Source organism: Apus apus, chromosome 1 (assembly GCF_020740795.1).
Source record: "Apus apus isolate bApuApu2 chromosome 1, bApuApu2.pri.cur, whole genome shotgun sequence".
Classification (NCBI taxonomy): Eukaryota; Metazoa; Chordata; class Aves; order Apodiformes; family Apodidae; genus Apus; species Apus apus.
In genome coordinates, this window is record NC_067282.1 from 7,718,283 (window position 1) to 7,734,779 (window position 16,497).

A 16,497-nucleotide genomic window follows, 5' to 3' on the forward strand; every position below is an offset into this window, starting at 1 on the left:
CATCCTTTCACATATTTAATTCCAGGGAGGGGTGCTTTAAAAAAAAACCATAAAAAGCTGAAGCAGAGAAGTACTCTTTTATGTTGAAATGCTTTAATTTGCTTCTTTGACTGCCTTTCTGAAAAACTGAGGTTTTGATGACCCACCGAAAACTATTAGATGGTCAAATTATAAACACAGTATGAGTTTAGTTTGTATTGGGAAATGTGTGTTGTCTCCCTGCACCCAGAGGGTCTGGCAAACTCATGGCCTCGTTGATACAGTTAAGGACATGACAACCAGTTCTACATGTTGGGAAGGCAGGTGGTGAGCAACTGGGTGAGATGGCTTAAGCTGGGGAGAGGAAATATGTTGGAGTCCTTGGAGCTCCTCATGCAGTCCTGTGATTTCATCTCAGAATAACTATCTTCAGGAGCGAGAGCAGAGGCTTTTTTTCTTTGTCTTGAGATGGATGCTGCTGTTAGTTGGACTTTGGGGGCAGAAGTTACTTTCTCCCTCCAGCACCTGCCTTGTAACTCCAGACCAGCAGCTCTGCCCACAGCAGAGGGAGAGAGGATCACAGAATACTTTTAGTTGGGAAAGACCTTTCAGATCACCAGGTCCAACCATTAACCTACAGCTGCCAAGTACATCACTAAACGATGTGCCTGAGATGCTAGAAGTCGCATGAAAGCCCTCAGACCTGTGGCCTCATGAGGCTCTTGGTCCTAGTGCCAGCTGACTTTGTGCTTTGCATTTCAATCCCCAAGTGCAGGGACAGAAACAAAAAATGCTGGGGGAGGGGAAGCCGAAGGGTAAGAAGAACCAAGTGCTTTCCCAGCACTGGCTTTACCCTGAAGAGTTGTGGGATTTTTTTAGGTCAAAACAGTGCTGCTACCGAATTAAAAACAAACAAACAAAAACAAAAACACAACAAAAAAACCCACAACAAACCAGGTTTTTTACCTTTTGGCACCCTTCCTCGTTGTGCCGACAGCTGCAGATCTGGGACACGGCGGGGCAGGAGCGCTTCCGATCCATCACGCAGAGCTACTATCGCAGCGCCAACGCGCTGATCCTGACCTACGACATCACCTGCGAGGAGTCCTTCCGCTGCCTGCCCGAGTGGCTGCGGGAGATCGAGCAGTACGCCAGCAGCAAGGTCATCACCGTGCTCGTGGGTAAGTGGCCAGGGACCCTGACACACTGGGTGGCCTGGTGAGGGGGTGGGTGGGTGGGCTGTGCTGGCTGAGGGGCTGGTGAAGGGCTTGGCAGGAGGAAAACGGGGCACCTGCGTGAGCTGGTGGAGCTGGGTGCTCCAGCTGGGGCTGCAGGTCTTGGTGCCGACCAGAGATGTCACTGCAGGTGGGGTGAGGGTGCAGCAGGTGCCTTAAAACTAGTGCTTGGGCCATTCCTTCTGGAAATCGGTGTGGCTGACACACCAGAAGACTGTGCTGCCATTCAGTGAGACCTGGACAGGCTGGAGAGTTGGACAGGGAGAAACTTGATGAACTTCAACAAGGGCAAGTGTAGAATCTTGTAGCTGGGGAAGAACAAGCCCATGGACCAGTACAGGTTGGGGGCTGACCTGCTGGAGAGCAGTGTAGCAGGAAGGGACCTGGGGGTCTTAGGTGGACAGGAGGATGACCATGAGCCAGCAATGTGCCCTTGTGGCCAAGAAGGCCAATGGCATCCTGGGGTGTATTAGAAAGGGTGTGGTTAGTAGGTCAAGGGAGGTTCTCCTCCCCCTCTATTCTGCCCTGGTGAGGCCACATCTGGAGTATTGTGTCCAGTTCTGGGCCCCTCAGTTCCAGAAGGACAGGGAACTGCTTGAAAGAGTCCAGCGCAGAGCCACAAAGATGGTGAAGGGAGTGGAACATCTCCCTGATGAGGAAAGGCTGAGGGAGCTGGGTCTCTTTGGCTTGGAGGAGACTGAGGGGCTACCTCATCAATGTTTACAAGTATGTTAAGGAGGAGTGTCAGGAGGATGGAGCCAGGCTTTTTTCAGTGATGTCCAGTGATAGGACAAGGGGCAATGGGTGCAAACTGGAAAATAGCAGGTTCCATGTAAACATCAGAAAAAACTTCTTTCCTGTGAGAGTGACAGAGCCCTGGGACAGGCTGCCCAGAGAGGTTGTGGAGTCTCCTCTCTGGAGACATTCAAACCCCGCCTGGACACGTTCCTGTGTGATGTGCTCTGGGTGATCCTGCTCTGGCAGGGGGGTTGGACTAGATGATCTTTTGAGGTCCCTTCCAACCCCTAAGATTCTGTGAAATTACCTTGAGTGCAGCACAGGCCACTAAGATGGTTAAGGGGCTGGAGCATCTGCCATATGAGGAAAGGCTGAGAGAGCCGGGGCTGTTCAGCTTGGAGAACAGGAGGCTGTGAGGAGATCTCATCAATGTTTATAAAGATCTAATGGGGTGTCAGGAGGATGGGGTCAGAGTCAGTAGTATCCAGTGACAGAACAAGGGGCAATGGTCACAAACCCATACACATAAGATTTAACCTGAATATGAAAAAATACTTCTTTACTCTGAGGGTAACAGCACTGCAACAGGCTGCTCAGGGAGGTTGTGGAGTCTCCATCGCTGGAGACATTCAGAACCTGCCTGGACATGTTCCTGTGTAATTTGCTCTAGGGAATCCTGCTCTAGCAGAGGGGTTGGACTAGATGATCTCCAGAGGTCACTTATAACCCTTACAATTCTGTGATTCTGTGTGGTTCTATGAGATGCTGATAATGATGCTCAGGACACCACAGGCACTTCTTAAAGTGTGATCCTGTCTCAGGTCTAAGGCAGTTGCATGCAGAGGTGGATGCTTCCCACCAGCTGGTTCCTTGTAGCTTCCAGCTGAGCTCAGCATAGAGCCATTTGTCACCCCCAACTCAGATCTCTACAAATACACAAGGATCTGCTCAAGCTGGGGTTGCCTCTGGGTTGCTGTACCCCATAGCTGTGGGACAGCCAGAGGGTTGAGTGGGTCAGGATCTGGTAACCAGATCAGGATGTGATGGTTGTATGGATCATGGCATTAATAGGTGGGACAGAGCTGGAAAAAGGGATATTTTTTTTGCATGGATTTTAAGGAAACTAAAAATAAATAACGGAATGTTATGCTAATCTGTAGAGCTTCAACTCAAGCTAAAACAGACCTCAGGCCATCTGTCTGCTTACAAGCAAGGTGAAGGTTATTTTGTCTTCTCATGCTTTTCCATGCTCTGCTTTCAGCATCCGATAGACAGGACTTGGCTTTTAAAGGCCCAAGGATATATAAGGAACAGTGGGAAAAATAACTTGGGCAAAGCCAAAAGGTGTCATTATCTCCTTTGATAGTTTGTTCTTTAAAAGAAAAATGTAGAGGGTGGTAAAAGGTGTTTAAGATGGCTTTAAAAATCTTTTGAGCTTTACATACCCTAGTGGTATTGCAAGTGAGCCTTGGGATTTACACAGCTTACATACAAGAAACTGATTTTTAGTCCATGGGAAGGGTATGGCATATGTACAAACCATGCAGAAATAATTAATACATGGCTAACAAATGTATGCATTAATTTTCTAAGTAACATTAAGTCAATTCTCAGCATCTACAGTACAAAATATAAACGATCACAGCCATAACACACTTTGAAGTTGTGATGTCCATAAACTACTTGTGTGGAGTGATAGTTTGTTTAGAGAGCTAACTTAAGCATGTATGGACCAGTGGGTCCATGAAATTGTTTTGTCAGGAAAGAAGTGAGATCTCAGACAAGAGGAGGGCAATGAGACGCCAGTGGAAGCGCCATCTTTTCCTCCCACTAGGTCTCACAAAATTGCTGGTAGGAGCAAGGCCAGGAGATGTTTCCTTCTGAACCTGCCAGGTCCATGGACGCAGCCCCCTGTTATTGCAGGTCCTGGTCTGTTATCTTTTTAAGATGAATTTATGGCAAAACCCTTGTGTTTGAATTGAAGTGGCCAGTAATAGGGCATAATCATATCAGGTGCTTGCTTGAGGCCTTAATCAACTCTCTGCTAAAGTGAGCTCTGCAAAGGAGGGGGCTGGTTTCTCACCCCAGCTCGCTCTGCAGGTGCCCCTGAGCCCATCCCTCCTCCACCAGCAACAGCCAAATCCTTCACAGAAATGTTGAAACAGGAAAGCTGCCTTTCCATGCCAGGTTTCTTTTAGAGTTTGTAATGACATGAGAAATATCCCATTTAGTGCCTCACATGGTATAATTGACATTTTAAGTGCTCCTCAGAGCAGGAACAGGAGAATTTTTGATAGATAATGAAATGGAAATGCTTTAATGTTGGTTGATAGCAGTAAACAGATGCACTGGTGCTAAATTGCAGCTAACTGGCTTGGATGTTCACAGGGCATATTCCATTAAATGAGCTGATATTAAATGAACTTGGTCATGTGCATCAGGGGATCTATTATTTGGAGGGGCAAGCAAGCACTAAAGAGTTTCATGTAAAAACCCCTGTCCACGCACACATACAGCACCAACTTCCTCTTTATCCCTTATCAACCTCTGCTTCTCTTGTTTTGGAAGTCAAATTAATTCCCTTTCTAAAATCTTTTATCAATGCAGGGAATAAGATTGATTTAGCTGATAAGAGGGAAGTCTCCCAGCAAAGAGCTGCAGAGTTTTCCGAAGCACAGGACATGTACTATCTGGAAACCTCGGCAAAAGAATCAGATAATGTGGAAAAACTCTTCCTGGACTTGGCCTGCAGGTTGATCAGCGAGGCACGACAGAACACCCTGGTGAACAATGTCTCATCCCCCTTACCAGGAGAGGGGAAAAGTATCAGCTACTTGACTTGCTGTAATTTTAATTAAAGAGCTGACATGGAATTTCCCCTTCTGCCGTCGGCCAAGAGGATTTTTTTTGTGTTGGGATTTATCTACTTGAAGGGTATTCCTGCCACTTTGACCCATCTGACTTACCCTGAGTCAGGTTGCAGGCCTGGAAGCATGGCAGGCTGGTGGCTCCAGCTGCATGGCAACATAGCAGAATACGCCGTGGTTTAATTTTCATTTTCCTTGCAGTCTCTGGAGCAGGTCAGGAAAAGAAGAGCTGCATCAGTGCTTCATGCAATGCAGACCAGGAGCTATTGTGTTTCCTCCTGTGGGACACCACAGCAGCCCCACTTGAAGAAGATACTGAAGAGAACAATGTATTTGGTCCTTTTCAAAATAATAAAAAAAGAAAAAGCCAACAATGAATGCTGACTCTGGACTACACTGGCAATATTCTGGGCTGCCAGAGAGTGAGTTCTTAGGACATGTACATAGTGTCTGCCCATGCATCTTCATGGAGGACTCTGGTGTTTGAAGTGGTGTTATTTCTCTCATCTACAGGCACTTTCATGAACGTGGAATTAAAAAAAAAAAAAAAAAGTCACATATATCAATATTTTCAATATTTATGAAGACATGGATACAACTCAGTTGCTCCCTTTGGTGCTAGCAGTTCAGCAAATATTCTGTAGACCAAACATAGTCTTACTACATTACTGTCCTCTGAATGTGTAACTTAGAAAGGTTAGGAAGAAAAACCACTAATAAGCACTGTTCATAAAAAAAAATAAAATATCTCGTTACCTCTTTTTCTAAGCCTGAAAATAGTGGGAAAGGACTGTGCTTCTTTGATATCCAACCTAGGTTGAAAAGACTTTCCAGAAATAAAAAAAGAAAAATAATTAACCCTTCCTCCTCTAATTAGTAATGTCCTAATGTGAAAAAAAATTATCCTTGGGAAAGGTTTTTGGAGTTGGAAAAAGTGCACCAGATGTGACCAAAATCTTGTGTGCGTGGATTGTGTGTTAAGAGTTCAAAGAGAGCACAGTGTGAAGGGGCAGTCTGCAGTATGTCCAGCTTAAAAATAAAGCTTGTGGATACAGTTCTTGTACAAAGGCAGGTGTACAATTTTGTTGAGGGTTTTTTTAATGCTAACTGGAAATAGCAACAGGTTTCAAGTGGTATCATTCTGTGTCTGATCCATCCACTACTCGCCTGGTGGACCTGATCTCCAAGATGCTCTTGAAGGTATCTTCTTGGTATGCAGTCTCTCTGCTGGAGTAGCTTTCAGGTTCAGGGCAGAAGAGTTGTTTAATTTCCTCAACGCGTTGTATTCCTAATCCCAGACTCTGGTGTTTGTGTAACTGTGTTTAGGCAATTTCTTTCTACAAAAATTGGAAGACAGTGAATGCATACGAGAAAAATTACATTCAGAAGTTTGAGTTTAGTTTAGCTAACCTGAATAAATTTCTCCTGGCAATTACATGGCTGTGATATGCTGTAATTTAAAGTTAATACATTTAATGTTATTTGGCTTTTACTGGAGATTATAACAGAACTTTTGTATTGACATAAAAAGCTGCCAGTAAGTACTTCTTGAAGAGAATAACTTTTTTTAAGAAAAACAACAACAACCAAAACATTATAAAATGCATTCTCACATTTTCCTGGCAAGACTTCTTGGGGTTGTGTCATGTTGTGTCTTTCATCTGTAATGGGAAGCTGACTCTATATGGCAGAGAGAGGAGAGGATCGGTGTATCATATAGCCATTTAAAATATTTTCTTGCCATTTTCCCCATATTTTATGACTAGTGATAAAAAGGAAGATGTAGAAGTTGTGGTGCAAGGCTTGTATGTCATTTAGGTAACACTTAGCAAAGAGCTTCTGTAAGTGTGAGATATGGGGAGCCATGTCACTTGCTGCACTGGCCTGGTCCTTTTCAGCCTCTGCTCATGGTATAATCCAGAGGATTTAGAAATGTGAGGAACTTGGTGGCTTCTGCTGTGCTGGGCTGTGTGGTACAGCCTGTGCTGAAGAGCAGTGTCTGTCTTGAGCATTCCCCAAACTGCCAAATGCTGCCTCATTTGAGCTTGTGGAGGCCACCCAACTCTGAGACAGCCAGTTCAGCACAGCTTTTGGGTAGTTGCTCAGAGCAAGGCTCAAGGTAACACTCAAGCTAAAGACCAGTACTGTGTATAATTTGTAACAGTGGTTACTCTCCGGGTGCTGGACTTGTCAGCATACGATTGATAACAAGTAGGGCAGGGCTGCTTGATCAAGTTAATCAAGGAGGAAGGAAACTGCCCACTAAACACTTATGGGTTCTTCAGCCCGATTTCCAAGCATGTCATTCCTGGGCAGGTAATTTTTATTCCAGTGTGAGTACCACTATACATGTGTTTTAAAGTGCTCCTTGCGTAACTTCTGGAGGTTGAACTCTACTGCATTATCAAGATGGTCAAGTAGTAGAAACTGCTAACTTTATGTTCTTGGAGATTCACTTTGAGGCTTCTAGAAGGCTAAGTATCTTTTTCCAGTGCTTTCCTAACCTGTAGGTGACTATTTTGGAGACTAGCTGCCTACTAGCAACCTTGAAGCCTTGGTTGGTTTTATTGCTAACAAATCTTCTCCTTGTAAGGATTCCATCTCCAGACAGTGACTTGCTTTTGTGACAGGGTGAAGTGCTGCAGGTGGGCTGACGTTACAGTGAAGTATCTGACTTCTCCAGGGACAAATCTAAACTGGTTCTTTTCAAGGTTTATTCTGTGTAGACTTAAAAAGTTGGAAGGAAACAGTGGTGGTATGTGCAGCATTTTATAAGGTCATAAGCCAAAGCTGTAGTTTGAAACTTGTCTCTTTTTTTGCAGTTAATACATTACCTGTTGATGAGTAGTACAGTATTTTACTGTAGTAACTCCTTTGCAGGAGTTATTTTTGTATGCCTTTGAGTATCTCTGTAGTTGATAAAACTTGCCTGTCCTTGTAGCACTGAGGGTGTATCTTCTCTTCTGCAGCTTGGTCCACTGCTGAAGGCTTCTTAGCTAGGAGATGAGCTTTATCAACTGCTAATGGCAACTTAGTACTGTGGCATAGTGATCAGTGTCTTGAAAAATAAAAGGAGATAATAATAATGCAAATCCCAATTATCTGACAATCAGCTTTCCAGCAATGGCCAACACCTTGCTAGTTGAGTGGATTTTCAAGAACTCAGTAAAAAAAAAAAATAAAAATAGCCTTGTGGTGCTTGCTAGGTCAAGTGTTCAAAAGCCATTAAGAATAATTGATATAATGGGGCCAAATTTGACTGTTCTCTGCTATTGAGAGAGCAAAGCGTTGCTTTTAGTGTGGTTGCTAGATGGTTGATGTGAATATACCACCCTGAAAATATAGTCTTCTGGTTTCTGGGTGAATATTAACTTTTATAGTAGTTCCATAATGAGACCTTTTCTTGAAATTTTGGAGCACAATAAGTAGCTCCAAGCAGAAACCAATATTGTTTGGTCAACAGATGTTTGTTTTATCTAGCGAATCTGCTTGCAGACGCTAGTAAAAGCATCTCCTTAAAACTGGATGGTCTTAACTCTGCTTTCCAGTCCAGCCACTGAATCAGTTGGGGTGATCTTGGGGAAACCACCAGAGGTTCTGTGCTTCAGGTCCCTGTATGTGAAGTACTCGCTAGTGTTTTCTATTGGGTATCTACAGTGCAGGTTTGCTGGGACAAGTCCTGACTCCCTTCTGTTCCTATGTTCCTCATGAGAAACCAAGGAGTGCTAGGAAAAAAACAACCTTTCTGGTCAAAGAGTTATGACTGAAAAAGTGATATTGTGAACTCTGTAAAGAAGGGGACACTGGGTCCCACTTCCTACCTCTAACACTGAAGTCCTGATTGGATCTACAGGTAAGTTACTTGAGTGTGCAGTCAGATAAATACTTGTGCTGAATGCCAAATGGTTTTATGATCATTATTTAATGAAAACCACACATGACAAAATGTCAGGCAAGATACTTTGTTCTTTGCTGTGGAACACAAGGAACAGCCCTTAAAACCTGTGAGCCTGCTGGTGCTGTTTGTCTTTTTTGAAATAGCTCTGTTGTAACAGTTGGCTCCTGCTAGTCTAGGTTTAGCAGTTAATGGCTATTGAATTCCTGCAGCATCAGTAGCAACAGCAGCAGACTGAGGCTGACACAGGAGGCAGTGATTTGAAAAGGGGGAAAGTCAAAATTAGGGATGCAGAAGCATAATGGGTGCAGGCACATGGGACAACAGACTTTCCCTGAGCTTTTCCTGACAAGGGATGCAATTAGTTTTAGTCAAACCCCCTGGGTTTTGCCTTGTTTGTTATCCCCAAGGACTCCTGTTTGTTCAGCTGCTTTTCTACTTCTCTTTTCAGTATGAGGAACTGTATATGAATCTGGCTGAGACATGAGCTGGCATGATTTCTGTAGTCTGAGATGGATTTCAGTTGGAAAATAGGTGAAATTCTGCAGCTATTAAAACAGGCTGAGCCAAGATGCAGGCTGCACTGCCCTTTGGGGGCCTGTGGTGCCATAAGGGTTGGATGTGGCTGGAGACACTGTCACGGAAGCCTTTTCCTGGCTATGGGGCAGACTGAGTGCTATAACCCTTTGTGCAAGAGGAAAGATGACTCTGTGGAGCAGAGAATACAAAGTAAAGAGATGGCTCTCCTCGGTCAGGATTCATCGTCTTTTAAAGAAAATCTAGGACTTGGATTTTGATTGCTCTGGACTTTCATAAGGGATGCTTTGAATTTTAGTCTCCTGAAATTCTGCATTCTTTTGCTTTTATATCAAAGCATGCAACATCCTTATATGGGTTGCTCCTACTGACAAAGACCATTTTGAGTTAATTCAGTTAGAAAAAGGTGTTTCTAGAGGACATTGTGTGTGAATTCCTAGTGAGGGAGTGTGGAAACTCTGGAACATGGATGTACGTAAGGGCTCACCAGAAAACCCCCTGCAGTCAAAGGAAATACTCTAATCAATTCTAATAGTGAAAACCCTGTGAAAGATTTTCTACTGCATGTTTCCTTGCTCTGTTTATAAACTTGATTTGCTTATCTGAACAGATTTGGCTTTTGACACCACCCTCTTTCCTTGCATCAAGTCTGTCCTGTAACTGTGGGTAACAGTGATTCTAGTTGTTCTTCACAAGCAGCAAAGGATCTTCATATTGAAGGACAGTCATGTCTTCTTTTGACCATGAGTGGTGGGGAAACACTGGCTTGATTTCCTACAAGCAAGCAGTGCATCCTAAGCTAAACAGCCTTGGCTGGAACGGGTCATGTCTTTGAAATGTGATCATCCACTCAAGCTGTAGTTAGATGTACGATAAAGGTTACAGATTTCACATCTGCCCCAGTTCAGGGTTTATCTTGGCTAGAAAAATAGACAAGAGGGTGGTCACGCTGACCGTGATGCAAGGCTCCTGAAGTAGCTGCTGTGTTACCTCACTAATCACCACCTCACTAAACTGACCCAAAGTCTCCTTTGCTGTACTGTACTAAATCCAGCTGAGACAGATTGCTGGCTGTCATCACCCACAGATGCCATCCCACCCTTTCCCCTCATGTGAATTAGCTGCAACTTAAACCAGAAGTAAAAACTGTGCCATGTGAATTCAGGGTGTTTTGTTTTTATCAAGTGGGAGCTACGGATCCGGGGGGGTGGGGCTCATCTCTAATGTTTGCCCCTCTAAATACAGTCAGCTGGAGAAAGATAAGCCAGGTATAGCAGAAACTGAGATGGCAATGAGTGGAATTTAGGCTGTAAATGTTGTAAATGAAAAATCAGACTGGTTTTGAGAGTATAGTCAGGATTAACAGCTCGTGCTGGTGTGTCTGAATAAACAGGAGCTGGATGTACTGTACTCAGAGACTGTCTGTTTTCACATTGATAACTAGCTATTAGCACTTCCTGGATGTGATCACATTTGCTGAACCAGTTACCCTTTTCCAGCAAGCTCAGAAGATAATTTTAGCTCTGGTTAATGCTAAAATTAAACTCAAGAAGCAAATGCCACCTTTGCATTTGCACCTTTGCTTTTTCTGCTACTGCTTATCTTGGGGTGACATTCCCAAGGTCATGTGCTGTGGTAGTGGCCCTGCAGAGCATCTTCTGGAGTCTAGCCCTGGTCCACAGGCACCTGATATGGCCAAAACCTCTGCCATTCATGGTTTTAGCTGTGAATGGTTCCCTGGGGAAGAGGGGATGTTAAAAGTACATCTCTGCTTCCACAGTGACTGTGGGCTCTGGTGTGTCATGAATGCACACCTCAGAGCTTTTCAAAGCCTGATTGCTCTAGTACCCTTTACCCACGAATCTGCTCCTTGCCAATATTGCTCATGCCTCAAGCCCTGTGGAGGTCTCAGACTGGAAACAATCGTGGTGCATGAACCACTGGATCTGGCTCCTGCTTTAGTGAGAAGAAAGGATCTGTGGCTCTGCTTCTGTGCCACCTTGAGTTTCTTACTATGGAAATAAACCTAACAGTAGGCCCATTCTGAGCCGGGGCATCCTGTAAGGAATGTTTCACTTCTAGGACCAATACCAGATGTTAAGAATCAGTGGGAGGTTGGTGCAAGTGAATAAATTTCCCATGAGCAGGTGGATGCTCCTTTCCATCCAGGGAGACTTTGGGTCCTGTGGAGGAGGGGAGTCATTCTGAGCTGTCACTTGAGTGGTGGTGTGAGGATCTCCAAGGGTCTGGGTTGCATCATTGGCACAAGCTTTAGTAACATTATGGCCACAGGGTCCCCCAGTGTCAAACCTGCACAGAGCAGGAGGCAGAGGAGAGGGAAATGCTGCTTTGACATGTTAGTGGAGTGAGAATAAAACATTTGCTCTGTGGTGGGGAGAGCTGCTGTTTTTTCAGGCACTGTCACTGCTCCACTCGTGCAGACTGGAAGAAAACTCCCACATACAGGCAGCTCTGAAGGGGGAAAACTAATTTCTTAAGCCAATGTTTTGGGGGAGAAAAGGCCATCTAATGGGAGTATAGAAGAAGCCCAGCTGGTTTGCTCAGCTGGTTTGAAGTGACAAGTATCTTTCTGGATATTAGAGAAGTATTTTAAAATGTGCCATGGTTTTTAGCATAATAAGATACACTGCAGATATGTCACATCCATTTTATTCCCCACAGCTGTTTACAAAAAGGAAAAAAAACCCCACAAGCAAACCCTGAGATCAGAGCAGCTGCAGTCACTCAGCTGTCAATATGGGACAAGGCTCTTTCTGCTCCTCTTTTATTTCCACTCCACTCTGTACTGCTGCACATATTTGGCGGTTCTGTGAATTTGCAGATCATGAGGTTTTTTTTCCAACTGCCTTTGATCTATACAGAAAGATTCACACAGCTCTCATTTGAATTCATTAATACTTTGAGTAGGCATTTTCATTTTATGTTTACTGGCTTGTTTCCCTTTGTAATGTAATCTGACAGGTTTGTCGTGCTCTGCATTACCTTTAGGTTTTTGAGTCTAAAATGTTTCCTCTTTCCTGAAAGCTGTGATCATCTTTTGAGATGTTATGAAGGCATCTTCATTTCCTCTGAAGAAAACCTGAATTACTCTCAGGTTCAATGACTAGCAGATCAGTATTGAAGCACGTAATTTTTTTTTTACAGCATGAACAAAGTATGTTTTATACCATCAACTGCAGTTTGAATTGTACTTTTGAAACCTGCTTAAGCTCCAAAAGCAGCATTTTGTTTGCAGCTTCCATGCCAGGAAAGTCACAGCATTAGAGGAATTTCCTGGGTTGGAGTGTTTCTCACAAAGGTCTGCAGTCTTTTCCCCAACAATTGTGAATTTAGCACAATGTACAGAATTTTAGCAAGAACCCTGATTCCACGTGGCCAGAAGAATGAGGAGAGGATGTGTTTCTTGTTGATCAAGCACAACCATTTCCGTGGAGAAAATGCACTACAGCTGGTCAGACCATTGAGCTTGAGTTGCTGGGGTAGTGCTGCCTTTGGGAAGGGTGTAGGTGTTAGCAAATCACCAAACTGTGAATCATTGACTGTCAGAAGCATTTGGCTTGTCTTTTTTAAGTTCTTGTGGTCAAATGTGGTACAGTGGGGTTGAGAAAGGAATGTATTTTGGATGACCAGGATGATGAATGTATGATGCTTCATGTTTATTTGTAATGTCCTTTTTATACTTAGAAATTGCTTACCTATGTATCTGTATGTAAATAAATGTTTAATCCTTTCCACTTGGCGTTTAAAGTGTTTGATTTGCTTGGTTTATTTGAACTGCAAAGCAGAGTTGCCTTAAATATACATACAAGACAGATTGACCTGACATGATCAGACCAATGAATGAATGGCTACGAAGCATTTTCTGCTTGGGTTGAGCATACCCTACCAAGGCTCTCACAGCAGTGGGACCTCCCAAGAAGAGCAAAAGTAGACCTGCTGTCCATGGGAGTAATTTCCTTTTGCATGAGAAGAAAAAAAAATGATTCAAAACGAGAGATGACAGCAAAGTTTGAAATGCCGAAGAAATGCCAGCGTCAGGCACTAGAGGGGGGTCTTTGACAGAGGCACCATCTTCACTCACCGTCCTCGCAAACCTGTAGCTGCTTAAACTCTTGTTCTAGCAAGATGCTCAGTTTGTGTTGGATCAAGATGATGGTTGGATGCTTCATTTTATGTCTTCTATTCTTTGTCCCAATGCCTGTTTGTTTTTGTTTCGTTTGTTTGTTTTGGGTTTTTTTTGGTTGGTTTCTTTTTAATGCTAGTTCTTCTCTGCAGCCTTCAACTTGTTTTTTATGTGCTCATAAAACTCCCCTGGAGTTCCCCAATGACCTGTCTTTGCAAGGGCCTAGAATCCTTTTGGATAAGCTCTCCCATTTTAAGCCTTTAGTCTTTTGACCAGTAATGAAGTTTGTGCTCTGACTTACTCTGGGGATCAGGTCTCTTCCTGTTTTACTCCACATCAGAGATGACTTCTGCCAACACTTACGCTGAGACATGAGCTGTGAAGCTTGAAGACACCATGTGTCTTTTATTGCCTCTTTCACTGACCTTGAAGCTCCTTCCTTGGTAAATGTCTGACATGAGCGCTGGGCCATCTGCTCTGTGCTCTCTGGGAAGCTGGCAATTTGAGTTTGTGAGTGATAAAACAGAGGTATTTGGAGAGGGAAACGTCCCTACATGCTCCTGTGTAGGAACTGGGCAAAAGGAGGGGAAAAAAACCCCATTCTTACAGCCCAGATAACTTGGGAATGGAGTATTTACTTAAAGAGAGGAGGGGCTGGAGAGTGTTGCCTGTAGGGCTGATGGCTGGAGAAGCCAGACCAAGCACCTCCTGGGGAAAGGTGAGGGGCAGGTGAAGAGTGGCAGCTCTTACTTGCATGGAGCATGGAACTGGTGGGATGTGCAACCTTCTCCTTGTCCAGCAGGTGTAGCAGGAAGCACACAGCCTGTGCCAGGCTTTGCTGTGGGTAAAAGTATTGTAGGAGCATGAAGGCTCCCTGCAAAAAGGGAACAAACTGCCCGGGGCAAGAAACGCAAGACTGAGAAACTAAAGGAGCAAAACTAAGACATCTTACTGCCTCTCCTCCATTTTCCCGTGCACAAAATCTCCCTGCTGAGCACTTGGGGAGCTCTGCCCAGAAGATGTCATCTTGCTGACTGGGGCCTGTTACACAACAGTACTTTTTGGTCTCTGTGTGCAGTTCTCTTGCACAAAGCACAGGAGATCTGACTGTCCTGCATTAATTTCAGTGGTATCGTACAGACAGTCCTACCTAATTTAAAATCTAGTCTTGATTTATGGATTTCTGTGCATAGGGAATCAACCACAAGCCTGGTATGCATTTTCAGGAGTTTTATTACCTTCAGAATTAAACATGCTGAGCTTTGTTCTTTTTGTACAAGCTTGTAATTATAATCACATTAGCTTGCACCAATGCTATCACTTACTGTAGTATGTGGATTTTTTTTTTTTTTCCCCAGCTTCACTCATGCTGGAAAAACATTTCATGTCAAGATGCTGTCAGGTGTATGATGTACAAGTTCTGGCAGTGTTTCATTGCTACTGCATCAAGTCTCTGGAGTTTCACTTGGATCAGGTCTAACCACCATGGTAAAGTGGGTGTTAGTCCAGTTCATCACAAGGGAGTGCTTCAAAAGCCTGTGATACTACAGCCTTGTGTTATGTGGGAGGCTGTAGTAGAAACACCTAGTTTCAAGCTTTATTTGTTTCAGCACTGATGTCTTAAAATGCTTTCAAAACGATCTTCCCTGTTGTCACCGTTTGACTCAGGATGGACAACAATGCTCTCGATCCCCTCCCCCTCCCACCCAGGTAGGGAAGGAGAGAGAGAAAAAGAGAGAGACTTGGCTGGATTGAAAACTAAACTACACAGCTTTAATTAAACACTAATGATATAAGAAAATATGTACAATTATATACAAACATGTTCAGGTATGAGCAAACCCCTGTCGCCTCCCCCCACCCCCAGCAACTCCCACAGCATCTCTGGAGCTGGGAACAGTCCCGAGAAATCCCGGAGCTGCTGCTGGAGAGAGCACAGAGTGATGAGGGTCAGGAGAGCTCGAGCCTGGGGGTTGGTGGTGATGGATGGACGGAGTCCTCCCTGGACACCAGCCATGGATGGAAGAGAAGGGAAGAAGAAGCAGAAAGGAAGTTGTCTTCTGTGATCTCTGACCTTCCTCTGAGCTTACGTAGACATATGGAATGGAATATCTCTGGCCAGTTTTGCTGTCTGTCTAACTCAGCCTCCTACAGGGGGGTCATAGATCTCCCCGTAATGTCTCAGCCGGCAGAGTGAAGGTGCAACCTTGAAGACCCAGCAGTTAGAAAAACATTCCACTGTTATCAGCCTTAACTGGAACACTCTGCTACCAGTTAAAAGAAAGCTTACTGAAGGAAAAAAGATCAGCAAAAGGAAAGGAGGTAAGATGGTTTGCTGGTGAGGGTCTTGAAAGAGATATCCAGAGCCAGGCTCCACACTCTCTTAATGCAGGTTGAGTCTTTGAACCTGTGCCTTCATGTCCTCAGTTGTAAGTAAGTAGTGAAAAAACCCCACCAAACAACAACACTGACTGCAACAGAAATCTTTGTCAAGTGAACTCACCTGTGCAGACTGGCTGTGCCCTCTGTAGGAGGGGCTGCATATCATTAATGCCTACCCAGCTGCAGAAGAAGCGTGTTTGATTTCAAATACTCTTCTTCCTCCTATCCCTCAATGAGAAATAGATTTGATTAGAAAGTGCAGAACTTAGGATAGAGACTGAGAAACTAAAAATGTTTACCCAAATGTTCTGTAAGGGTGATCCATCCTAAAAATAGTGCGTAAAGGACAAGGTGGTGAGAGAGTAACTGCCCTCGTACTTCCCTGTCCTGAAAATATAGAACAGGTAAAGATTTGTTTTATAGAAGAGATACAAAGGCACACAAAAATTACAGCGCAAGTTCAAAGGGCTGTTATTTTCACCCATCCTACACATGGTTTCCATTGGCTGTCCTGGCAGGTCCTGCTGGTTTGTGTGTCCCCAGTGAGGTACCTATGGCAAGACTCAGTGAACTAACGTTAGAGAAGCCATCCAGAATCACTCAAGAAGCCCTTCTAGTTCCTACCCCAACAGTGACCAACAACAGATAGTAAATAAATACACAGGAACAGGATAAGCACAAAATTACACAGTCCCACAATACTCTTCTAACTCCCAGCAA

The 16,497-nt window shown here is 44.1% G+C and overlaps 1 protein-coding gene across 1 annotated transcript in view; it reads left to right on the forward strand.

Annotated features, from left to right (window-relative positions):
- RAB30 (RAB30, member RAS oncogene family) overlaps positions 1-13,006 on the forward strand; it is a 50,466-nt gene extending 37,460 nt beyond the window's left edge. The window contains exons 4-5 of the mRNA XM_051621045.1: positions 977-1,160; positions 4,560-13,006. Coding sequence (XP_051477005.1) covers positions 977-1,160; positions 4,560-4,810 — 435 coding nt within the window. The 3' untranslated portion in view covers positions 4,811-13,006. The remainder of the gene's footprint in view (positions 1-976; positions 1,161-4,559) is intronic.
- Positions 13,007-16,497: the final 3,491 nt, after the last annotated feature.